Source organism: Urocitellus parryii, chromosome X (assembly GCF_045843805.1).
Source record: "Urocitellus parryii isolate mUroPar1 chromosome X, mUroPar1.hap1, whole genome shotgun sequence".
NCBI classification, from domain to species: domain Eukaryota; kingdom Metazoa; phylum Chordata; class Mammalia; order Rodentia; family Sciuridae; genus Urocitellus; species Urocitellus parryii.
In genome coordinates this window covers 41,011,755-41,037,827 of record NC_135547.1, presented here as the reverse complement: position 1 = coordinate 41,037,827, position 26,073 = coordinate 41,011,755, and the positions used below count along the sequence as shown (strand labels likewise).

At 36.7% G+C, this 26,073-nt stretch overlaps 1 protein-coding gene across 4 annotated transcripts in view; it reads left to right on the top strand.

Annotated features, from left to right (window-relative positions):
• Positions 1–26,073, top strand: part of Mid2 (midline 2) — a 92,604-nt gene that overhangs the window by 46,843 nt on the left and 19,688 nt on the right. For all 4 annotated transcript variants that reach the window (XM_077793765.1, XM_077793764.1, XM_026402648.2 and 1 more), the window contains exons 4-5: positions 20,297–20,404; positions 21,798–21,946. In XM_077793765.1, coding sequence (XP_077649891.1) covers positions 20,297–20,404; positions 21,798–21,946 — 257 coding nt within the window. The remainder of the gene's footprint in view (positions 1–20,296; positions 20,405–21,797; positions 21,947–26,073) is intronic.

Here is a 26,073-nt window from a genome sequence, read left to right as displayed (position 1 = left end):
TCCAGGTAGTATAAGATCTTTATCTCTATTATTTCATTTGTTGTGAGATAGCTAACATTATTTCTATATTACTGATAGAAAGATTTGGCTCAGAGATGTTAAGTGACTTGTCTGAGATCCCTCAGGTTATAAGTATGAAAGGTGGAATTCAGACTCAGGCCTGTTTGACTTCAAATCCATGTCCCTTTCTACTCTAGTCTGTTGCCTCCTGGGAAAATAAAAGTGCTGAGAAGAAATGGAAACTTAGCATGTGAAAATCCTCAAAAGAGAGAGTGTGGCTTCCTCCAAATAATACCTTTAGCTACAAAGACAGTGATCAAAGGGCAGGGTTACTTTGATGGTTTGAATGAGATATGGGTAATCTGCTGGAGCCCTGGCCTTGGAGTTAGAAAGCCCAGTTTGGGAGTTGTAATTCCATCACTTGCTAGCTTATATGACTTCAGTAATTCACTTTACCCTTCTGTTTTTTAAAATTAATTAATTAATTAATTATTTTCACTTTACCCTTCTGGTTCTCAGTTTCCTTATCCATAAAATGTGTAGAGAAGTGCCTGCCTTATCTATCTCATAGGGTTGTTGTGAAGATCAAATATAGACATCAAATACATCTGAAAGCACTTTATACATTAAACCTTAACAACTGTGTAGCTATAATAACTACACAACTGTAATTGTTTTCTTTTTTAACAGTAGCAACGTGTTAGATGATTGGATCCTTGGAATTTCCCAGTAGATGGGGTTTCATTCCCTTTTGATTTATTCCAGAAGCCATTGGACTTTCCAAAATGTGGAACCTTGAGCCACAGGGTTCAGATTTATAGTATATATGGTATACTCATAGTTAAGGGCTATTCCTCACATGCCCTCACCATTTTGATATAGGCAGATGAGATTAAGAGGAACTCAAGCACAGACCTATATGGGAAAGAAGCTCCATAAAGGTAGCCTTTTGCCTAGCAAGTGTGGGGATGGGGGATATACTTGCTTTGCTCTAGTGATAGTAGAGAGAGATTATAAATTATAGACATTATACATACATAAATACACATATATGAGCCTCAGGGCATTTTAACCATAAGGCAGAACCCATCCAGATCCCTGTGTAATCTAAGGCCTGTGTAAACTAGGGCCACCTCTGACTCCAGTAAGACTTTTATAGTACCTCATTTTTGGTTGATAATTTTTAAAATTTTTTCCTCATTTTTAAATTTTAATATGTTATGTATGACAGTAGAACACATTACAATTCATATTAGACATATAGAGCACAATTTTTCATATCTCTGGTTGTATATAGAGTCACACCATTCATGTCTTCATATGTGTACTGAAGGTAATGATGTCCATCTCATTTCACTATCTTTCCTACCCCCATACCCCTTCCCTTCCCCTCCCTCCCCTTTTCTGCTTTGCCTTATCTAGAGTTCATTTAATCCTCCCATGTCTTTCTACCACATTATGAATCAGCATACTTAACTCACAGAAAACATTTGGCATTTGTTTTTTGGGGATTGGCTAATTTCACTTAGCATTGTATTCTCCAACTCCATCCATTTACCTGCAAATGCCACGATTTTATTCTCTTTTAATGCTGAATAATATTCCATTGTGTATATATACCACATTTTTAATCCATTCATCTTCTGAAAGGCATTTAGATTGGTTCCGTAGTTTAGCTATTGTGAATTGTGCTGCTATAAACATTGATGTGGCTGTGTCTGTATGCTGTTTTTAAGTCCTTTGGGTATAGACCAAGGAGAGGGATAGCTGGGTATAGACCAAGGAGAGGGATAGCTGGGTCAAATGATGGTTCCATTCCCAGTTTTCCAAGGGTTCAGACTGTTTTCCATATTGACTGCACCATTTTGCAGTCCCACCAGCAATGTATGAGTGTGCCTTTTTCCCCACATCCTTGCCAACACTTATGGTTGTTTGTCTTCATAATAGCTGCCATTCTGACTGGAGTGAAATGAAATCTTAGAGTAGTTTTGATTTGAATTTTGCTAATTGCTAGAGATGTGGAACATTTCTCCTATATTTGTTGATTGATTGTATATCCTCTTCTGAGAAGTGTCTGTTCAGTTCCTTGGCCCATTTATTGATTGGGTTATTTGTTTTTTTGATAAGATTTTTGGGTTCTTTATATACCTTAGAGATTAGTGCTCTGATGTGTGTGTGGTAAGAATTGTTCCCAAATTGTAGGCTCTCTATTCACCTCACTGATTGTCTCTTTTGCTGAGAAGAAGCTTTTTAGTTTGAATCCATCCCATTTATTGATTCTTGATATTAATTCTTGTGCTATAGGATTCTTATTAAGGAAGTTGGGGCCTAATCTGACATGATAGAGATTTGGGCCTACTTTTTCTTCTAATAGACACAGTGTCTCTGGTTTAATTCCTAGGTCTTTAGTCCATTGACTTGAGTTTTGTTCATGGTGAGAGATAGGGGTTTAATTTCATTTTGTTGCATGTCCTTTTCCAGTTTTCCCAGCACCATTTGTTGAAGAGGCTATCTTTTCTCCAATTTACGTTTTTGGTGCCTTTGTCTGATATAAGATTATTGTAATTATGTGGGTTAATCTCTGTGTCCTTTATTCTGTACCATTGGCGTACCAGTCTATTTAATAACATGCTGTTTTTGTTACTGTTCCTCTGTAGTATAGTTTAAGTTCTGGTATAGTGATGCCACCTGCTTTACTCTTCTTGCTAAGCCTTGCTTTAGCTATTCTGGGTCTCTTATTTTTTCAGATGAATTTCATGACTGCTTTTTCTATTTCTATGAGGAATGTCACTGGGATTTTGATTGGAATTGTAAATCTGTATAGTGCTTTTGGTAGTATGGTCATTTTAACAATATTAATTCTGCCTATCCAAGAACAAGGGATATATTTCCATCTTCTAAGATCTTCTTTAATTTCTTTCCTTAGCATTCTGTAGTTTTCATTGTAGAGGTTTTTTTTTTTTTACCTCTTTCGTTGATTCCCAAGTTTTGTTTTGTTGATGCTATTGTAAATGGGGTAGTTTTCCTCCTTCCCTTTCAGAGGATTTGTCACTAAAATACAGAAATGCCTTTGATTTATCAGTGTTGATTTTGTGTCTTGCTACTTTGCTGAATTCATTTCCTAGTTCTAGAAGTTTTCTGGTGGAATTTTGTGGGTCTTCTAGGTATGGAATTATATCATTGGCAAGTAGTGCTAATTTGAGTTCTTCTTTACCTTTCTGTATCACTTTAATTTCTTTTGTCTCTAATTGCTCTGGCCAGTGTTTCAAGAACTATGTTAAATAGAAGTGGTGAAAGAAGCTGTCTTGTTCTAGTTTTTAAAGGGAATGCTTTCAATTTTTCTCCATTTAGAATGATGTTGGCCTGAGGCTTAGCATAGATAGCTTTTATGATATTTAGATATATTCCTGTTATCCCTAGTTTTTCTAGTGTTTTGAACAAGAAGGGGTGCTGTATTTTGTCAAATGCTTTTTCGGGATCTATTGATATGACTATATGGTTCTTATCTTTAAGTCTATTGATGTGATGAATTACATTTACTGATTTCTGTACGTTGATCCAACCTTGCATCACTGGGATGAACCCCACTTGATCATGGTGCACTGTCTTTTTGATATGTTTTTGTATTTGATTTGCCAGAATTTTATTGAGAATTTTTGCGTCTATGTTCATTAGAGATATTGGTCTGAAGTTTAATTTCTTTGATGTGTCTTGGTTGGTTTTGGAATTAGGGTTATATTGGCCTCATAGAATGAGTTTGGAAATGCTCCCTCTTTTTCTATTTCCCAAAATAAATTGAAGAGTCTTGGTATTACTTCTTCTTTAAAGGTCTTGTAGAATTTGGCTATGTATCCATCCAGTTCTGAGCTTTTCTTGGTTGGTAGTCTTCTGATGGCATCTTCTGTTTCATCACTTGAAATTGATCTGTTTAAATTGTGTATATCATCATGATTCAATTTTGGCAAATCATATGACTCTAGAAATTTGTTGATGCCTTTGATATTTTCTATTTTATTGGAATACAAGTTTTCAAAATGATTTCTAATTATCTTCTGTATTTCTGTAATGTTTTTTGTGATATTCCCTTTTTCATCACAGATGTTAGTAATTTGAGTTTTCTCTCTCCTCTTCATTAGCATGGCTAAGAGTCTTGTCAATTTTATTTATTTTTTCAAAAATCCAACTTTCTGTTTTGTCAATTTTTTTCTTTAGTTTCAATTTCATTGATTTCAGTTCTGATTTTAATTATTTCCTGTCTTCTCCTGCTTTTGGTGTTGATTTGTTCTTCTTTTTCTAGGGCTTTGAGATGTTATGTTAAGTCATTTGTTTGTTTACTTTTTCTGCTTTTAAAGAATGAACTCCAAACAATGAACTTTCCTCTTAGTACTGCCTTCATAGTGTCCCAGAGATTTTGATATGTTGTATCAGGGTTCTCATTTACCTCTGTGAATTTTTTAAATATCCTCTTTAATGTCTTCTGTAATTCATTGTTCATTCAAAAGCATATTATTTAGTCTCCAGGTGTTGGAGTAGCTTCTATTTTTATTTTATCATTGATTTCTAATTTCATTCCATAATGTTCTGATAGAATTCAGGGTAGTATCTCTACTTTTTTTGTATTTGCTAAGAGTTGCTTTGTGGCATAATATATGATCTATTTTAGAGAAGGATCTATGTGCTGCTGAGAAGAAAGTGTATTCATTTGTTGATGCATGAAATATTCTATATATGTCTGTTAAGTCTAAGTTATTGATTGTATTATTGAATTCTGTAGTTTCTTTGTTTAGCTTTTGTTTGGAAGGTCTATCCAGTGGTGAAAGAGGTGTGTTAAAGTCACCCAGAATTATTGTGTTTATGGTATATTTGAGCCTTGAACTTGAGAGAGTTTGTTGGATGAACATAGATGTTCCATTGTTTAGGGCATATATAATTGTTATGTCTTGTTGATGTATGGTTTCCTTAAGCAGTATGTAATACCCTTCTTAATCCCTTTTGATTAACTTTGGCTTGAAATCTACTTTATTTGATATGAAGATAGAAACCCGTGCTTGTTTCTGCAGTCCATATGAGTGGTATGTTTTTTTCCCCAACCTTTCACCTTCAGTCTGTGGATGTCTTTTCCTATGAGATAAGTCTCTTGGACGCAGCATATTGTTGGGACTTTTTAAAAATCCAATCTTCCAGTCTATGTCTTTTGATTTGTGAGTTTAGGCCATTAACATCCAGGGTTATTATTGAGACATGATTTGTATTCCCAGTTATTTTTGTTTAATTTTGGCAATTTAACTTGACTTGGTTTCTCTTTAGATTGATTTTCCCTTTAGTGTAATATCTCCCTTTGCTGATTTTCATTCATGTTTTTCATTTCCTCTTCATGGAATATTTTGCCAACGCCATAGTGTAGGCTTTCTAGTTGTAAATTCTTTTACCTTTTGTTTATCATGGAAAGCTTTTATTTCATCATCAAATCTAAAGCTTATTTTTGCTGGATATAAGATTCTTGGTTAGCATCCATTTTCTCTCAGAGCTTGGCATATGCTGTTCCTGGCTTTGAGGGTCTGGGTTGAAAAATCTGCTGAGATATGAATTGGTCTCCCCCTATATGTGATCTGATTCTTCTCTCTTGTTGCCTTTAAAATTCTAGCCTTATTCTCTATGCTACACATTTTCATTATAATGTGACTTGGTGTAGATCTGTTGTAATTTTGTATATTTGGTGTCCTGTAAGCCTCTTGTATTTGGTTTTCCAATTCGTTCTTCGTGCTTGGGAAATTTTCTGATATAATCTCATTGAAGAGATTGTGCATTCCTTTGGTTTGAAACTCTGGGCCTTCTTCTATCCCAATAACTCTCAGATCATTTTAATTATAAACATTCTTAACTCATTCTCTGACATTTCATCAACTGCACTGTCCATGGTTCTGTTATTGTAGTATCCTGGTTTATTTGGGGCACTTTCCTCCCCGCCCTTTTTTTTTTTTCATGTTGTCTATGTGATTTCCTTATTTGCAGTGTGGATCTGAGGTATCACAGTTTCTACCCTATAATCTTGTAGTTTCTGTGCAGATTATCTGTACCTCACCTTGGTATTGGGCTTCCAGACCCTGCCAGTGTCCCAGGATGGATGCTACTGCAACTATAGGTTGGTGGCGGCAATAGCAGGAGCTAACTCAAGATAGCAGTGGAGGTGCCCCAAGATGGATGCAATGTCTTTCAGAATGTGGCTGAAAGGGTGGGCCTTACACTGACTTTGGGATGCCTGCTTCAAGATGCAGCTACTTCTAGGCCCTGTCTGTTGTCCTAAGGTAGAGGCTACTGCATGGGGAAGGTAATGGGGATGGCTGCAGTGTCTCAAGATGGAAATTGATTAGACCTGGGCTCCCATGTGGTGGTGGCGTGTGGTGGGGGTGGACCCAAGCTTACCCTGGGCCCTGATTCCCACGCAGGTCAGGGAGGCAGATCTGGGCTGGGTCTGAACTCTGGTGTACGTCAGCCAGTGGTGGGATGGACTCGTGCCTACTCTGGGCCCAAGCTCCCCTCGCAAGTCAGCGAGGCGAGTCTGGGCCGAGCCTGACTCCATCGGGTATCTTTTCTGTTGATATTTTTGACAACTGTCTCTTACTCCTGCATCCAACCATGGGCGGGCTAGTAAGAGTATTCACTACTATATAGAACAGAGATTGGATGTGGGATGGTGTGTATTCATCAATTCATTAACAAATCTTTTAATGAGCTTCTAGTACATAAAGCACTACTCTGCTTAGAGAATAGTAGCACAGAAGAGGCATAGTTCTTTCTCTCAAGGAGCAAAGAGAGACTACAATTGAAGGTAATTACAGTATTATATTTTTATAAGCAAGGAAACATGTTAGATATCTTTCCTGCTTACACACCTATTTCTTCTAAACTCAAGCTATTATCTTTTGGGCTCTGAGCCTGGGGGATTGTGTTAATTATGGGGGAGCCCAGAGCAGAAAAACAAGCTCAGGCCAGCCAAATTCATTCCCAGCCAGTGATGTGAAATGTAATTGGTGTTTTGTCAGAAATTAGTAGTTGACCTCCTTTCTGGCATTGACCTTCTTGTCTGAATTAAAGAGTAGGTGGTAGTATAGTTTCTGGTAGGGAGAGAGACCTTCTTACCTTAAGAGTCAAGGCTAACCCTGTATGGAGATTGACTGCATTTGGAAATAATGTCTATGAGCTTGTATGTGGAAGGAAGAGTAAGGGGAAAACAAATTATGACCCAGTATGTTCCAGAAAGCAAAGCAGACTATATTCAGAAACTAATTTAAAATAGACCAGATGAACCACAGTGAATTTCATCTTTATGTATATCTATAGGGCACCAATTTAAAAAGCAATAAATAAATAGAAGGAAGACCAATAAGAGTATAGAAAAGGGAATAGGGGGAGGAAAAGAGGAAGTACTAGGTACTAAAAGGAGCAAATTATATTCCATGCATGTATAATTATATAAAAATGAACCCCTCTGTTATGTATAACTATAATGCCCTAACAAAACCATTAAAAATAGACCATATGATAAAATTATACTGATTGTTGGCTCCGTAGAAAACTTCAGAAGATATAATGTGTAACATTAGGAGTCACAGTTGTTGTCACTGTCTTAGTAGTAATAGTAAAACAAATTTTTTTAAAAAAACAAAATACAAGTATTTGACAACCTAGCATATATCAGGAAAGATATTAGGTGCTTTATATATGTTATTTAATTTAATAAATATATACAAAATCACATGAGTCTAGGTATTAGTGTTATCCTCATTTACAGAAGACGAAACTGAGTCCATTTACCCCAGATCAAATAGGGTTTTGGTAAGTAGCAGATCCAGGAGGCTAACCTGTGTGTGTGTGTGTGTGTGTGTGTGTGTGTGTGTGTGTTGTTGGTGGTGGTGTTTGGCTTCAAAGTCCATTTTTTAACTATCTCCAATTTTAGTTTAATTTATTTTGGGTTCAAGAAAATATGCCCTCATCCCAAGCCTCCCAGGATCCCATATTCCTTGACACTGCCTTTAGGGAATTTGTCTTTACAGCCCTTGCTGTGATCTTTGTCTGCCTCTGCCTCTGTCTCTGTCTCCCTGTGAGTTTCTATCTCTTTCTCTTTTTCTCCTTATCCCATCCTCACCAAGGTAATCTGGCCAAGGCGTCTAGTCAGGACCCCCCCATCCCTGTGGACTTTGCTCCATAGAAACCTCTTAAGTGTAGTCTTTTTCCTGACATATAAGGGATTTGAGATCTGTGGAAATATATCTTCAAGACATCTTTGTTACCATAGAGTTGGGGATTATTCTAAGGCTTCCCTTCCCACTAATCTTTTCATAAAGAATTTCTCAGGTTCTTGTTCTTGGGGGCTCTTTCCTGGTACTTCTCTATCTTTTCTCACTACCTCCCAGCCCAGCCCTACAGCTTCAAGGCAATACAAGCCATTCATTAGCTCTTTCCACTCTTCACTTGTGCTTTGTTTCTCCTAGTGATCATCTGGCTTTCTGGATGTAGAACCAAAGGTTTTTTCCCCCTTTGTCATCCAAAGTCCCCTGCCTTAAAATGTGTGACTTCTTTCTCAGGACAATGCCCTAGTTTGAATTTCTGTGGTCCTTCTGATAGAGATTCATGGCTCTGTATGTATATAGGAGTATCAGGATGCTGATACCTTCTCCCAGAAGTGAAGGCCTTAGGGGAGGAATGCTTGTATCAGACTTGAGTATAAAGAGGGACTAAATTCTCCCTATAGTCCTGTTTGAGGCTAAAGAAGGCATAAGCTTTCACTGGCTTGCCTTGCTCTTCTTTGCTTATATAATTTCATGATTGTGAAAGGCAGCAAAAAGGGTAGCTTTGAAAATGCCCTGGACTAGGAATTTGGAATCCTGGATTCTGATACTGGCTCTGCCACCTGCCAGCTACATAAACTCAGGCAGTGTGGCCTGTGCATATCTCTATTACTTGGTTGTATCGGAATTTCCTGATTACATGTTATTTCCTTCATTGGAATATAAGCTTCCTGAAGGCAGTGGCCGTGACCATGTCTCATTCACTCTGGAAACTAGAGTTCCTAACTATTCTTTCTGACATATTTGGTCACCTTCAGCATCCATTTCCATACTGTTGTGGGAATAAGCTTTCTAAAATGCAACATCCCTCATATCTCTCTTTTCCCACAAACCCTTCAATGGTTACCCATCACCTTTAAAATAAAAATTTATAAGACCCATTACAAGCGGAACCCTGCCTATCTTACAAGCCTGTTCTTTTACCATCTGTACCTTATATTTTGTTCATTCATTCCACAAATATTTAAGCATATTTTTGCCTAGAGACAGGCACTGGGAACACTATGGTGGACATGGTACTTATCTTCATAGAAGTTACACTCTCTCCCTTTTCTTCTGGCTGACTACTGCTTGTTGCATAAGACTCAGTTCAAGTGTCACCTCTTCCAGACAGCCATCACCCATACACCATGCTTTTCTCTGAACCTCCCATATCTAGTTCAGGGGTTCCTCCTTTGCACTCTGTACATACTTTCATCTTAGCACTTATATGTGCCAATTTGTCTCTTCATCAGACTAAACTGTAAATAGGGATACTATACCCTATCCAGTTTTCTTTTTATACCCAGCACATGGCTTGGTACACAAAGTATACTGAGAAAGGATAACCGAGTAAACAGTACCCTCTGGTGGCTAGCTGATGAAAGTACAATCTTTCCTTTGGAAGTATGAATGGAGTAAAGCCAATAACCTAGGAAAAGCAACATTTTTTTTTTTTTAATATTGGGAAAGGAAATATTTCAGAACACATGGCCTTCTAGAACCTAGGTTGTTATTGTAACATCTTTTTCATAATTCAGCGAACAATATTGAAGTGACAGAAGAGATAAAAGAAAATCATTTTGAGTAATTGTGTAAAAAAGGAAATTTATCTCATGTAATGAAGAAGCATAACACAGCACATTCATTACACAGTATCCATGGGGAACTGGTTTCAGGATCCCCTTCAGATATGAAATCCACAGATGCTCTTACATAATATGATGCAGTATTTGCATGTAATATATCCACATCCTCCAATATACTTTAAATAGCTCTAAAGTACACTTTATACAATATAATGCTATATAAATAGTTGTTACGCTGTATTGTCTAGGGAGTAGTGACAGAAACCCTGTACATGTACAGTTCAGATACAATATCATTTTCCAAATATTTTCAATCTGAGTTTGGTTAAATCTACAAATATGGAACCCATGGATACTGAAGGTCAAATTATACATTTTTCTTTATATCTTTATTGCATGGCCAACACACACATATTCATTCATTCCACAAATATTTATAAAGCACCTAGGGTATGCCAGGCATTATTCTATGTGTGGAGGCTGCAGTAATGAACACAATGAAATCTTTAGCCTTATGGAGTTTACATTCTACTGGGGGGAGATGCATAATAAAACATGTATATTATAAAAAATGTATATTCTTAGCTGGGCTCAGTGGCACACGCCTATAATCCCAGCAGCTCCAGAGGCTGAGGCAGGAGAACCATGAGTTCAAAGCCAGCTTCAGCAAAAGCAAGGCACTAAGCAACTCAGTGAGACCCTGTCTTTAAATAAAATATAAAATATGCCTGGGATATGGCTCAGTGGTTAAGCACCCCTGGGTTCAATTCCCAATAGCTAAATAAATAATAAATAAATATTCTTATTAAGGATTATAAGTGATATAAAATAAGATAGAATGAGGTACATGTGTGTGAAAGAGAGAGAGAGATGGAGACAGAGATAGAGAGAGAGAGAATTTCTGATTCAAGTCATTTATCATATATGTGCAAGGGCCTGAAGATGTAATAGGATATATGAGTTAGATTTTCAGAAAACTACAGAAATATTGAGTCACTAGGATTGCCTAAGAGATTGTGGGACTTCCCCAAAGTTTGTGTTTTCTTTTTTCAAATTTTATCTTGAAGTAGTTTAATTTCACATGGAGATTACTTAACAAAAATTCACATATATCATTTACCCAACCTTCCCCAGCACTAATATCTTACATGACCACCTAATTATGAGAATCAGGAAACTATCATTGTTACAATAATATATTGAGCAAACTCCAGGCCAGATTAAATTTTTTTTTGCCAGTTTTTACATGCACTTAGCTTTCTAGGTGCATGTATATTTGTGTGTGTTTGTATATGTTTGTTTGTTTGTGTGTGTGTGTGTGTGTGTGTGTGTGTGTAATTTTAACACATGTATAGATTCTGGTAATCACCACTGTAATTAGGATGGCATAGTTTATCACCCCCCAATCTCATTCGTGCTACCTCTTTATTATTATATCTGCCTTCCCTTGCAACCACAGATCTATTTTTCATGCTTATAGTTTGGTCATTTCAGGAATGTTATGTAAATGGAATCATATAGCATGTAAAATATTGTGATTTTCTGTTACTCATCATAATTCCCCTGAGATTCATTCAAATTGTATGGATAGTTTTTATTTTTTACTTTTATTACCAAATAGTTTTCTATTGTGTAGATGTTTCCCAATTTATTTGTTCTTTCTCCAAGTAAAGAACTTTTCAGTTGTTTTCAGTTTTTGGCTAATGCAAACAGAGCTGTTATGAACATTCCTGTAGGTTTTTTTCCCCATCGACATAAATGTTCATATTTCTAGGGTAAATGCATAGTGCTAAGAATTGGAAAGTTTTATGTCTTCAGAGGAGTTTATAAGCAAGTGCTATGCTTCACAAAATAAGCAGTAGAGTGGAAAGAACACTGGGTGGGGAGTCAAAAGATCTGACTCTGAACTTGGCACTGTCACTTCTTAATAGTAATGTTAAATAGGCCCCACCCCTCTCTAGGGCTTATATTTCTATATATAAACTGAAAGGGTCAGAATATATGATTTTGTAGTCTTTTCTACATCTATTCCTTTCATGGTTCTGAAGACATATGAAAGAGGTTTCTCCCTCATTTCACATAAAATTTATAGCTATGTAAGGAAACTACTATATGCAAAACCTAGGTTATATATTCCCACTTTTTATTTCGTGTTTTAAGCAGTTACCTGATATGAAAAGAGACATGGGGGATACAGTAACTAACCTTAAGACTACAAAAGTTTGGTGATCTGAACCCTGGAGAGGAAGAACTCCAAAACCAATAATGAATAGCCCAAAAACAAAAGCCATTCCTAAAGCATATATGTGGAATAAAGTGTCCTTGTTCTCTGTCTCCAATATTTTTATTAGGTAGACTAGGTAAAATAAGCATGGAATATGTGTGTGTGAGCATTATTTATGTTTTCTAAATATGTTTCATTTTATGTATCTCTACAGTATATTTTTCCCAAAAGGAAGAAATACACAAAACACTTGCAATGGTTAACTCTAGGGAATGTGATTATCTTGACAGGAAATTCAAAGGGGAAAAGAAGCATGTTTGTGAACATTCTCTCTCTCTCTCTCTCTCTCTCTCTCTCTCTCTCTCTTTCACACACACACACACACACACACAGAGAGAGAGAGAGAGAGAGAGAGAGAGAGAGAGAGAGGTTAAAATCAAAGACATGAGGCAGACTATAAATACTGGCTGATATTTACTAGTTTTATGATCCTGGACAAGTTACATAACTTCTATGTTTCTCAGTTTCTTCTGTAGAATGAGAATGATAATAAGAGGGTCTACCTCACAGGACTAAGTATGAGTTAAAATATATGAAACATTTAGAATAGTGCCTAGCATGTGGCAAGCACTAGAAAAGGGTTCACTATTATATATTTTTCCCCCAAGCTGACAGAAAACCTCTCAGTCAATGTCTTCCTAGGGGCCTCCCATAGTCTGTGGTTTGGAGCCCAATTCAGTAGCATTCTTTCACTGTTAGAGATGCCTTAGCTGCCACCTCCCCATCCATACTACTTTTCTAACTCAAACAGCCTATTCTTCACCTACTTCCAACTCCACCCTCTTAATCTCTGTCCACTTTTCCTGCCAAAATATAATAACTTAGGAACTGAGACCATAGATTGCTTAACTTACTTCAGTAAAAAAAATAATAATAACCTCCTAGCCTGTAGTTACTCCAGGAGAGGAAACTAAAACTCCTACTAATAGTTTCACATATCCATTAGTACTTAAGTGGCCACCTCTAACTAAATCTAAAGAAACAGATAAGAACCCAATGTGATAGACATAATTATCCAAAGTACATGTATGAAGACACGAATTGGTGTCAATATACTTTATATACAACCAGAGATAAGAAAAATTGTGCTGTATATGTGTAACAAGAATTGTAATGCATTCCACTGTCATTTATTTTTTAAAAATCAATAAAAACCAATAGAACCATTAAAGAAATTACTGCTTCATTTAGTTATTTTTATATAAAGCTAGCAGGACCATCTTTGAAATGCTGTGCCACTGAAGGTGCTGGTGTGTGTGTGTGTGTGTGTGTGTGTGTGTGTGTATGTGTATGTGTGTGTCTCCTCAAAGTGCAATCTGGTTTAACACATTAGCATCGTTGCTGCCACAGTGATTGCTGTCTGCTTCATAAACACTGCATTTTCTTATAAAAAAGTAATGAAGTCTTTGCAGCTCACTAAGATGACAAAGCTGTTCATAACAACTTCTTGATAATTTATCAGATGTCCAATTTACCTCTTACTTTTCCTTCTCATTTCCCTTGTATAGAAAGCAACTGCATGTTGAATGAAGTCCATTTCAGCTTTTTTTCCCTGATGTTATGGAATCTGAGAGAGTGGGCTAAGGGCAATTGTGGGAAGTGGGGAGCTTGTCATGCCCTCCCACTTTGAGTACAGTGCCTGCTTTCTCTCTCTACCTTGTTCTCAACAATACTTGAAGTGTTACTATGGTGCTAAATTCCTGACATTTCATCCAGGTACTTTCAGAGACACAAAACGACAGCACATTCTTTATAATAGATCTGCAACCTCCATTTCCAGCCTTATTTCCTCCATTGTATCTGTCAGGCTGATTTGCTTTACCCAAGCAAATTCTCTACTTTTCTGCCTGTGCTTTTGCTCATATTATTTATAACATTCTCTCTGGCTGGACTTCTCTCCTTAAATCCCACTTCTTTTTATGTTTCTATTGGTTCTCTTTAGTTATGCATAACATTTAGGATACATTTTGACAAAATCATAAAAGCATGGAATATAATTTGTTCTAATTCAGTCCCCAGTACTTCCCCTTTCCTTTCCCTCTTCCCTTCCCCTATCTCCTTCCCTCTCATTTACTGTTCTTTTTGCTATTATAGTTTTTTTTAAATTAGTGTCTTGTGGATATACATGATGGTGAGACTCACTGTGGTATATTCATATATGTACATAGGAATGTTAGGTCAGATTCATTCTACTGTTCTTTCCTTATCCCAGTTCTCCTCCCTCCCCTTCAATCTCCTTCATCTACTCCACTGATCTTCTATTTTTTATACCCCCTTATTTTGGATTATCTTCTGCATATCAGAGAAACATTCAACCTTTGACTTTTGGAGGCTGGCATCTATCACTAAGCATGATAACCTCCAGTTCCATCCATTTATTAGTGATTATAATAAAGTCATTCTTCTCTATGGCTGAGTAATACTCCCTTGTATATGTATACAACATTTTCTTTATCCATTCATCTGTCGAAGGGTACCTACATTTGTTCCATAGCTTGGCTATTGTGAATTGTGCTGCTATTTACATTGATCAAGAACAATTTAGCTACAGGAAACCTACCTGAATTCTCTGGTTGTCCTTTTCTGGACAAATATTGTTTTCCCTTCTGAAAGTTCTAGATCTTTATTTGTATCCTATTATATTATTTGTTTTGTTGTTTCCTAAATTATAATTAGTTGTATCCTCGTTTTCTCTACTACATTGCAAGTACCTTGAAGGCAGAAGTGTTGAGTCTTATTCCCACTCAGGAAATGACAAGCACTCAACAAATGTTTGCTGAAATAAAAACTTCCCCAAATGATATTTAATGCTAGAATTTCAGAATCTTCTAGGTGGAATGGGAATATATATTTGGGTAACGGATTTGAAGAAATAAACCAGTCTGGTATTTACTGTGTAGAGTAGAAGACACTAAGATGGAAAAGTCAACAAGGATCCTGTTGCCATATAAACACATCGCATTTGCGTCTGGTTATATAGAATCATCTACTACTTTATATATATTGTTCCACCTGAACAGGAAATGTCAGTGCCTTCTATACTCCTGTACAATACTCTGTAGGACTGATGGGTAGGACTGAGCTGAGGGGAGAGTGTGAATGGGGAAGTTTCTCATGGGTATAAATACGGAGGGAAAGCTGATAAACTTTATTTATTTATTTTACTAGGAATTGAACTCGGGAGCACTTAACCATTGAGCCACATCCCCAGTCTTTTTTACTTTTTGTTTTGAGACAGAGTATCTCTAAATTGCTTAAGGCCTTGCTAAATTGCTGAAGCTGACCTTGAATTTGTGATCCTCCTGCTTCAGCCCTCTAAATTACATTATAGGTGTGAGCCACCAATCCCAGCAAGGCTGATGAACTTTAATCATAGGAATAAAAGTCCTATAGAACAAACATATGAGAGACCTCTTAAAAATTATCAAATAAGTTCTCTTTAAGAAGTTAAGGGTACAAAGATCTAGTCCATTTACATTTTTAAAATATTTTTTTTTTAGGTGTAGCTGGACACAATACCTTTATTATTTGTTTTTATGTGGTGCTGAGGATTGAACCGAGGGCCTCGTGCTTGCTAGGTGAGCATGCTACCACTGAGCCACAATGCCAGCTCCCACTTACATTTTAATACAAAATTGAAACAATTGCCAAAATGGCTTTTGGTTGTTTGTTAAGTTTATTTCTTCATAGTGACCAGCAGTAAAATTCTTCCAACAAAGGACTTGTGTGTTTGCATTAGGGAAGAGTGGAATTTTGGGAGGACTGGAGGTCTTACTATACAGTCATTCTTTGGGCTGGGAGGTAAGAAAGAATTTCAGGAAGTAGAGTAGAATGGGCAGTTTGAAAGAAATAACACAAATTGAAAACAATTGTCATCTTTGGGAAGAAAGTAAAAGTGCACAGAGCAGAATGAGGACCTGGGGACTTACAAGGGAAGCCTGTGTTTCTAGGGCTTAGGTCCTGGAATATTGAGGCTGGGGCTCTTAGTCTTAAGCATCACAAACTGCCTCTTAGAGGTATTTTTTTTTGAGGTGGGTAGATTTGCATAAGTAGATTGACAAAAATTACCCTAATGGTATTTTCAAGGAGGATAAATTGTTCCATAGACATAAAGCACTTTAATCAAACCCACTAACCCCAAACAAAGAGCAAAGGTCAAATAAAGAGCTGGGGTCTTCCATAAAACAACCAACCAAGGACACTTAAGGAGATAGCCCCAGTTATTTCCAATTAGGGGTTAATATGCATGTGAAATACCTTACTGCATTTTCAAACAAAACATCTGGGCTTTCAAGTGCCTTCCAAGCAATTTAAGTTGTTTTATTCACATCATGAAGGCAGTTTTTCCCCTGGAGTATTTCCTGTTCAGAAAACACTTAAATACCCTGCTCTTTTGGGCTGCTTCTTGACATGGAAAGATTTTAATGCCACTCTTTACCTTCAGTTTGGGATTTTGCCTCTTCAGCCAAACTTCCGCTCCACCAGTCATTCTGGGTTGTTTTATCTCCCCTGATGCTGCTGTCCAAAGACCCTTCTTGCACAAGCTCCCACCCTTTAACTTATATTTTATCTACAAAATACATTTACGAAAGTGTGTTTTCTAATGCTTGGCATTATCATTTTGATATTCTACTGTGTTAAAGTAATCAGTAAAATGTTTCATAAGCATTCACTGTGTGTAAAGCTTAAGGCCAGGTACCAAGGGAGGAGCAAAGTAGCGTAAAAGCCTTTCCTTTCCTTGGAGCTTGTTCTCTAGATTTTTCAGCAAGGGACTATTTGACCTTTCCTTTCTATTCCTGTTATCCCCCCTGGCTAGGCCCTGTTCACATCACTATAGCTTCCTAACTTGCCCGTAAGGTTGCAATTACCCCCATCACATCAATCCCAGTTTCTCTTCTCAAAAGTCAACTGTGGTCATCCTCCCATCACATTACCTTCTCTCTATTCAAAACTATTTTTTTCAAAGATAGCATATTGCCTGAAGAATAAAGTTTGGCAATATGTTATCTTACACAAACCCTATTGCATGGTTTGAAATATACCCCCACTCTTACATTTAAATCTAAATCTTACTCCATCTTTAAGATTCAATCAAAGTCCCATGACATTCATGCATCTTTTCTCCATTTCCCCACTGAGGGTCTGATCTTTCCTTTCAGTTTCTGTGATTATACTCTACATCATTTATTTGGTGTTTAACTTCTGCTACCATGACTGGTTTGTTTTACATGTATAAGCAGCTTCCCCATCTAGATTATAAATTTATTGAGGGCAGAACTTTAGCATAATGCATTGCACACAAATATGTTTAATACCAGTTTGACAATGAAGATGGTGTTTTTTTTTCTGGCTTTTTGGTAAAGAAAGATGCTGGAGGTAGATTAGTTGAGAAGGCTATTGCAATAATAATCCAAAAGGGTGATTAATGAAGGCCTCAATTTATTGACTCCTTGGCTCAGATCATCACTTTATTACCAAAGGAGCCTTAGCAAGATTGAAAAGAATGGAAAGACTTTAAGACTGTTGTGAGTTTATGTGGGGGATGAGGGAGAAGTAGAAGTCAAAGTTTTACTGAACCTGACAAACTGTAGTACTCATAGTAACATTGACAAAAAATAAGTCAGGAGTGAGGGACAAATCAGGAGAGGAGATGATATTTGTCTTTAGATATAGTGTAGAGAGTTTAGGATAACTTGGGTGATCAAATGGATGTGCCTAGCAAGCAGAAAAACAAAAACAATTCATCATTGAATTCAATCTAATAGATATTTACTTAACATATCCCATGTGTCATTCATTATGCTGGAGATACACAAAGTCAAATAAGACATAGTTCCTGGCCTTCAGAATTCATGTTTAAGTGGGAAAAGCAGACTAACACAATTGCTATAAGATAGTAAATGGTGTTACTGAATTATATATAAAGTGCTATGGAAATATAAAGAGGGGACCAATTGATTGTGTATGAGGAGCTGAGAAGAAGTTACAAAAGTGATGACCATGGATAGAACTTTGAAAGATAAGTAGAAGTTTGTTCAATAATGTGGACATGCCCTTCCAAGGAAAAGGGTAATCATAGGCAAAGTCACAGAACATGAAAGTTCATTGCATTCTAGGGGAACAGCAAGGACTCTGATATGACTAAAGAAAAAGGGATAACAGGATACAGATAAATGGTACAAAAAGACATAATGATTGTCAGAAATCAAAGATGTGTTGTTATATTAATCTGGAGAGGCAATATGTGTAACAGGTAAAAATATAGACTCTGGTGTTTGATTCCCTGGATCCAAATCTCACTTCTACCACTACTAGCTGTGTAGCCTTGAGCAAATCACTTAATTTCTCTGTGCTCAAGTTTCCCTACCTGTCAAAGGGGAGTGATGATACCTGCCTCATAGGATTGTTTTCAGAATTGAGAGAGCTGATATTTGTAAACTGGTAAAGCAGTGTCTAGCATAGAATAAGTGTTGTGTAAAGATTAGTTCAAGAACTAAATTATAAGTAACGAGGTTGCACACCATTTTTTACTACACCAGTAGCAACTCAAAAAGAGAAACTATAAACGGGCAGTGCCTAAGTTTCCAGATACTCTAAGCAAGGACCCAAGGAGAATTAGATAAATCTCTTATTCTTGGATGAGTGTGAGTTCCTTGAGATGTTAAGATATCTGCCTTGGAAAGGTAGATACAATTTAGGGAAAGGAAGGGTAGTCAGAGGAAAAAGAAAGTGCAATGGCCAGAGTAGGAATGTTCACTTGAAATAAGTGGAAGCTCCCATTGTGCCATTCTCCCTGGAACATAGAAATAAAGCAAAATAAGTTTGTCACTCACTGGCTAATAGATTTTATTTTGGTTAAATAAGAAACAGGAAATTATCCAGTAGGGGCCTCAGAGGCTGGGAGAGGAGGTAACAGGTTCCAGGTAAAGATATCTTGCTGGGGTTGAAGTATGTAGAGGAACCTTGTAAAAGAAAGACAGACAGCAATTAGAAATGCAGCCCTGCCTTGCTAATGAAACACAGGTAGCCCCTTGAGTTTTGATGCTCTCAAGTAACCCATGTCTATTCCTCAGCCTTCTAGAGCTCTGCTCGAGTGATCCTTGAATAGACTCTTGGAATGATTGTGCTTCCCTGTGTGACTGCTCTGTGTGCTGCTGAAATGGAACTGAACCTCGTCTGCCCACCCAGCCTGCCAAAGGGTTTCACTTGACAGAACTTGGTTTGAATTCTGGTTTTACCACTTTCTAACTATGTGACTTGGAGCAGGTCACTAAAATTCTCAGAGCCCCAGCTTGCCTGTCTGAAATGCAAATAAAAATTATTCCTATGTCATAGAGTCATATGGATAATTATATGAAATTTTTATTTCTAAAATGCTTGGCACACTAAATGTTTGAAAAAATGTTAGTTGTTGGTCCCTTTCTTTCCCTTTACATTTAGGCAGCCTCCAAATGCCCTGCTCTCATTTTAGCCACTTCTGGTAGCTCTGTACCATATAATATAATTAGTGATAGAGATGAGTAGAAAAAGAAATCAACCCATGGAAAGGCAATAAAAAATAGTATTCTTTTTCAATTCTATCTACACATTCATATATTTAATGTGAAAATGTATCTGCACATTCATATATTTAGAAGGTAGAAGGGAACAAGGAAACTGAAAACATTTTTGGTGAGGACAGCTAAAAATATATTGTTGCATTGTTATCTTAATATTATTGTGCCTGTGGAGAAGGATCCTCTTTTCCTGACATACATAAATCTCCTTACCCTCTTTACAAAAGAACATCAGGAGGTCAGGGTGCTGGAGTAAAGGGAATTGCACAGTGGGAATAACATGCCCCATCTCATCTGTCCTTCTGCCCAGCTTTCCATTAACCATCATGACCTACCAGAGGCCCGGAGAGCTTCCTATCTGTGGTGCTTCAATGCCCTTGCATCATTAATATCATCATCTCTACTCTTCTTCTAGGAGTGGATCTTATCGAGGGAGGTATGGAAGAAGTTGTGCATGTTTAGCTGTCAGTCCGAATCTTTTAGAGCCAGCAGGGGACAAAGGCAACAATCACTGTGTAATACTCTGGACTTTCTTGGCAGGTGAATACTGCTATGCATGAGGCAAAACTTATGGAAGAATGTGACGAGTTGGTAGAGATCATCCAGCAGAGGAAGCAAATGATTGCTGTCAAAATCAAAGAGACAAAGGTAAAGCACAGCACTTCAGTGAATCCAAGGAAGAGTTGACTCTTTAGAAATGAAAGAGTTGAATCCTGATGATTGCAGTTTGAAATTAGATCATGAAAGCAAGAAGAAATGAGGTTATAGGAAGAAAGGCAAAGAAGCAATGTTTGGCCTAGTGCTATGGATCCAATAAGAAGTATAGCAGATCTGGATACTGGAAACATATTATACCTTGGCCTAGTTGTTGGTTTCATGCATGTATATATGTGTAAACATTCACTGAGTTGTATACTTAGGATCTGAGTGCTTTACTGTTTGTTGTAAGTGAACACAAAGAAAGAAAAAGAAAACAAGTAATGATAGAAATATTGGTTAGAATTATGGAAAGACCATGAATGTCACTATGAGTACTTTGGCTTTAGACTGAATGGTGTTGGGAAGCCATTCTAGAAGACTGATTGATATGGCCAGAATGTGCAGAGCAGATCTTTTGATGCTGAAGTCTGGGAAGTACATTAGGAGGCTTACAACATGATTCTTCATATGAATTGTTGAAGACCTAAAGCAGAATGTAGACAGCACACACAGAAAGAAAGAACAGAATAGGTAGTGCCAACAAGAAAATGATTGGAATCATTCAATTTATTTAAGTATAAAAGATGAAGGAGAGAGAGAAGTCCAGAAAAACTCCCAGATTTTTAAAAACTTGGGAACTGAAGAATCATGGTCAAAACATCAGCTGTGAGCCTCCATGCAGCTATATGGTTTTAGGTTTGATGGCCTGCTGGTCAGTGTTAGTGATCATAAGCTCATGCTGTGGGCACAATGTAAAAAGTTATGAGAGTCTGGTTTGATGGCCAATACTTTATGCCACGCTGGGTAGCTCCAGTTAACAGGAATGGAAGCTTCCAAGAACACAGATTTGTGTACATACAGGTATGTGTAAATATATTTAGAGAAATATATACATAGAAATATATATACTCATAAAGAAAAATGAAGTACTTCTTATGAAATTTATGTGCAAAAGTATATTGACAATAAAATGTAAACAATGGTGATCTCTAGGTGTTAGCATTTCTTTTTTATACTTTCAACTTTTTAGCTTTTCTATAATGAGCATGGACTGCTTCTACAATCAGTAAAATTAATATTATTAATATAAAGAGGAGGTAGATAACAGAGTACATGGCTGAGTGCAACAAAAGTAAGGGAGCTGTAGATTGGAGGAGGAGGGGTTGGCAAGAGAGTTTTTAGTGGGTGGGGTGAGAAGGTGAATGGTTAGTAAAGGGATCATGGGGTATTAATAAGCCTTATTTTTAGAATCACTGCAGCAGATCTCCTTCAAGTTGTTTTATTGTTTTTAATTAAGTGCTGTGTCTTTACCTTATTTTTTTCTTTGACTAATTCCTTTAAGGTTATGAAACTAAGAAAGTTGGCACAGCAGGTTGCTAATTGCCGCCAGTGTCTTGAACGGTCAACGGTCCTCATCAACCAAGCTGAGCATATCCTCAAAGAAAATGACCAGGCACGGTTTCTACAGTCTGCAAAAAATATTGCTGAGAGGTGGGTTTCTTATATTCTTTTGAAATGTCCTGTATTGTGAAAAGGGGCAAGCTTAAAGTCAGTGAATTATATTCAGGCATGTATATAGCAGCTGCCATTTGAAGATTTTACCAGCTAGGTAATTCTTGAGCCTCAGTGGTAAATTTCCCTGTGGATTTCTGTATCCTTCTCTCCATCTTTGCAGCCTGCCAGTTCTTTTAATGCGCAGCCAAACATGAGGCCTAGCTATTGCTTTCTCTCCTTGTTGCTCACTTAGAGCTTGAGCTCTCTGTGATGGTAGTGGTGGAGGGTCAGAGAAACTTTTGGTTACATTGATAGGTGTGTGCCTTTCTGAAGGGTACATGCAGTTTCTATTGTTTTTATTTAATTCTTGCTTTAATAAAACATTTAGAGCAATGATAATTCGACTTTTATTTAGTCACTTTCTTCTTTGAAAATCTGATGAAAGTCATGAACCTTATTCCAGAGTGGAGAAAATGCATTTTAATCTGTACAATTAGAAAAATGAGAAATTATACCCCAATGATACAAATGTATGAATTGCCAAGATCATTGTAATTTCATGTGTAGATATTAATAAAAAATGTTAAAAAAATGCATTTTAGATGTATACACAGAGAATTTTGTATATAATTTTATGATGGATTTTTAGAAGCCCATCTATAAACTATTGGCAGAGTCCATGGCCTAAAGTGAAACATTGTTGAGTATAATCTCCAAGGCTTCAAGGGGATACAGTAGATCATTAGGCCATACTTAACCTCCTGATTTCTCCCTCTCATTCATTGGAGAATTGGGTTCCAGGCTCATAGTCTTCTTCGTATTGCCTGTGCATGATTATGGTGACTTTAGCTGCACCCACATGACTGACCCATCTAATGCTCTAGCCATTTAGCACTGCCCCCCCCCCAACATCTGTTCCTCCAGTGACTCTCACCTTGGCTCCACTTCATCCACCCACTCCCATGGACTACATGCTGAACCTTATCCTCACTCAGAGTTGCACTGAAATCATAAAGTGAAGCATCCCACTTTCTAATTACAACCTCCATGCTTAAAACTCTTTGCTTCAAATGCATCTCTATTTTTGAACTTCATTGGGACTTCTAAACTGGACTCCTATTCTTTTTTCCTCCCTACTAGCTACTTCCTGTCTTCACTTCTTTCTTTAACCTATTTTGGATCTGTGATTTCTTCCTTCAGCTGTTCTTTTCAATCTGCCCAATTCCATTGCTCATTGTCCTTTTATCACAACCACCTGATAAAATCCTAACCCCGAATCACTCCACCTATTCTTAACATTTTCATGCCTGTATTTGAGTTGCAGAACTTTGCTGGAAAAATCACATAGCCAAACAGGTTGGTACTATTTTACCAAATATGTGTGGCTTCTCATCTGACCTGAGCCTTAAGTACTGACTTAAAATCTTGTTGTGTTGCTTTAGTCCACTTCCTTTTTAAGTCATCTCCACACTGACTATTTTAAATCTTTTGTACTAGCTTCAAAATTGCAACCCAGCCTCCTTCCTGCTTAAGCTCAGGAAATGCCTGCCCATCCTTTTAAACTGAAAATGGTGGGTATGAAATTATAAATTCCTCATCTACTCATACCAAAGTGCTGGACACACCTACATTTACATCCATTACTTCTACCTTCTTTCTGTGTACAATGAAGAGATGTTCCTTCATTTGTACTTTCACCACATGCCCTCTTTTTTCCCATAGCTTCAATTTCTGCCACTCTTTGGTTGACTTCACATCCACATTCAAAATCACTAATGTCTTTCCTACCTGAAAGCAAAAACAAAAACCCCTGAAACTTTCCTTTCCTCATATCCTCTCTAGCTGTCACCATATCCCTCTCCTTTTCTTCACATTAAACTACTTTTAAGACTTTCCAGGTCCTCACCCTTAATTTACCATAATATTTTAAATATATTTATGTCAAGTGATACCTTGTGCATGATTAGAAAGTAAGATATTACTGCAAATCACATTGAAAGAAATATTAATCTTCTCATTTATAATTTCAGATCTATAATAATAATAATAATAATAGCAACAGCACCTTACTTTATGTTGGGTACTATGCTAAGTCTTTATAAGGACTAACACATTTAATCCTCATAAAAACGTTATGTGGTAGACTCTGCTACTACTACCATTTTATAAATAAGACAACAAGGTTCATAAAGGTTAAGCAACCTGCCTAAGATCACCCAACTAGTGATGGGCAGAAGCTGGATTCAAATCTGTAGAGTGTAATATCATCATTTACATTTTCTCAACAAAGCCAAGCAATTTCAACTCTATTAGATATTTCAGTGGGCATGAACTTTACATTTGTAAATAGCATTCTTACATTGCTACTTTTATTTTCTCTTTTTAATCTTAGATATCAATTGACATGCAAATTTGGCAACATTTTCCTATTTTTTTTTCAAATATTTTTAGGCTAATTCCTTCTTCTATTTTAGGGATTCTAATTACTTGTGTATTAGGGTGCCTAAAGTTGACCTATGGTTTAATGATGTTCTTTTTGTTTGTTTGTTTGTTTTTTGGATTTTTTTCCCTCGGTGTTTCACTGATATTTTTTCAAGTTCATTAACTTTTTCTTTTATAATGACTAATCTGCTCTTGACCCCCTCCAGTGTATTTTTCATCTCAAATATTGTAGTTTTAATCTCTAGAAGTTTGGGTCTTTCTAAAAATATCTTCTAAAATATCTACTTAGGATATTCAGCCTTTCCTCTAGTTTCTGAACATACAGAATAAAAATTTAATAACTATTTTAATGTTTGTGATTGCTAATTCTAACATCTGTGTCAGATCTGGGTCAGTTTCAATTGGTTGATTTTGTTTTCATGATGGGTTGTATTTTTTAATTCTTTGCATGTGGTATTTTTTTAATAGATGCCAAATTTTGTGAATTTTATCTTGATGTTTTTTTTAATCAGATGCCAAACTTTGTGAATATTATCTTGTTGGCTTTTTTATTATAAAGATTTGTAAACTTTGTTCTGAGACACAGTCAAATTACTTAAAAATAGCTTGATCCTTTTCAGACTTGTTTTTAGGTTTGTTAGGAGAAGGGCTGGTGGTATACTTACTTAGCAGTGGAATGCTTGCCTATCCTGTGCAAGGCCCTGGGATCCATCCTCAGCACTGCAAAGATTAGATGAGAGCAGAGAAGTGTCTAGTCTAGAATAGTTTTTCCTCACTACTGAGGTGAAATACTTATGAGTGCTTTATACAGTGTCTCATGAATCCATGATTTTCTGGAACCACTGTGGGAGCAGACAATATTGCCACTATTTCTGGCCCTATATTACCATCAGAGATTGTTCTCCCTAATCTTTTTAAGTGATTCTTTCCCCAGCACTGGTAATGTCTTCCCATGTGTATGTTGATCAGTATTCTGTTGAATATTAGATGGAAACCCTCTGAAGATCTCTAGAATTTTCTTACTGTAGCTCTTTACTTTCTGGTTTTCTGCCTTGTGAACTCTACAAACTTATTTTCTCTCCATTCTTCACCCTGTCTCCTTAATTATGGGAAGTCAATCAGGCTGTGCCTGGATTTTCTCTTCCTCTACAAGTTTACATTCTTAATTTTTTGAAACAAAATTTCTCAGTGTTTCTTAAGAAATAGCACATAAGAAGCAAAATTTTTGAGAACTTTGTCTCAAAAATATTTTAAATTAATTTTCATACTTCACAGATTATAAATAAATTTTGTTTATAATTCTGAAAGCATGACTCCATTGTGTTCTGACTTCCAGTGTTGTGTGGATAAGTTCACTGTCATTCTGATTCCTGGTCTTATGAATATGACATATTTTTAAATGTACAAGTTTCTTTGAAATTAGCATTATTAGACAAGTTATGATTGTATACATTAGTGGTGTACAATATGATGTGTTGATATATGTACATGATATGGAATATTAAATTGAACTGATTAATATATATTTCACCTCACTTATATTTTTGTGGTGAGACATTTGAAATTTGCTTTCTTAGCTGTTTTGAAATATACAATGTATGATTATAGACTGCAGTAACTCTGCTATGCAACAGATCTTAAAAACTATTCTCCTGAGGGGGGAAGGGAAGGGAAATTACTGG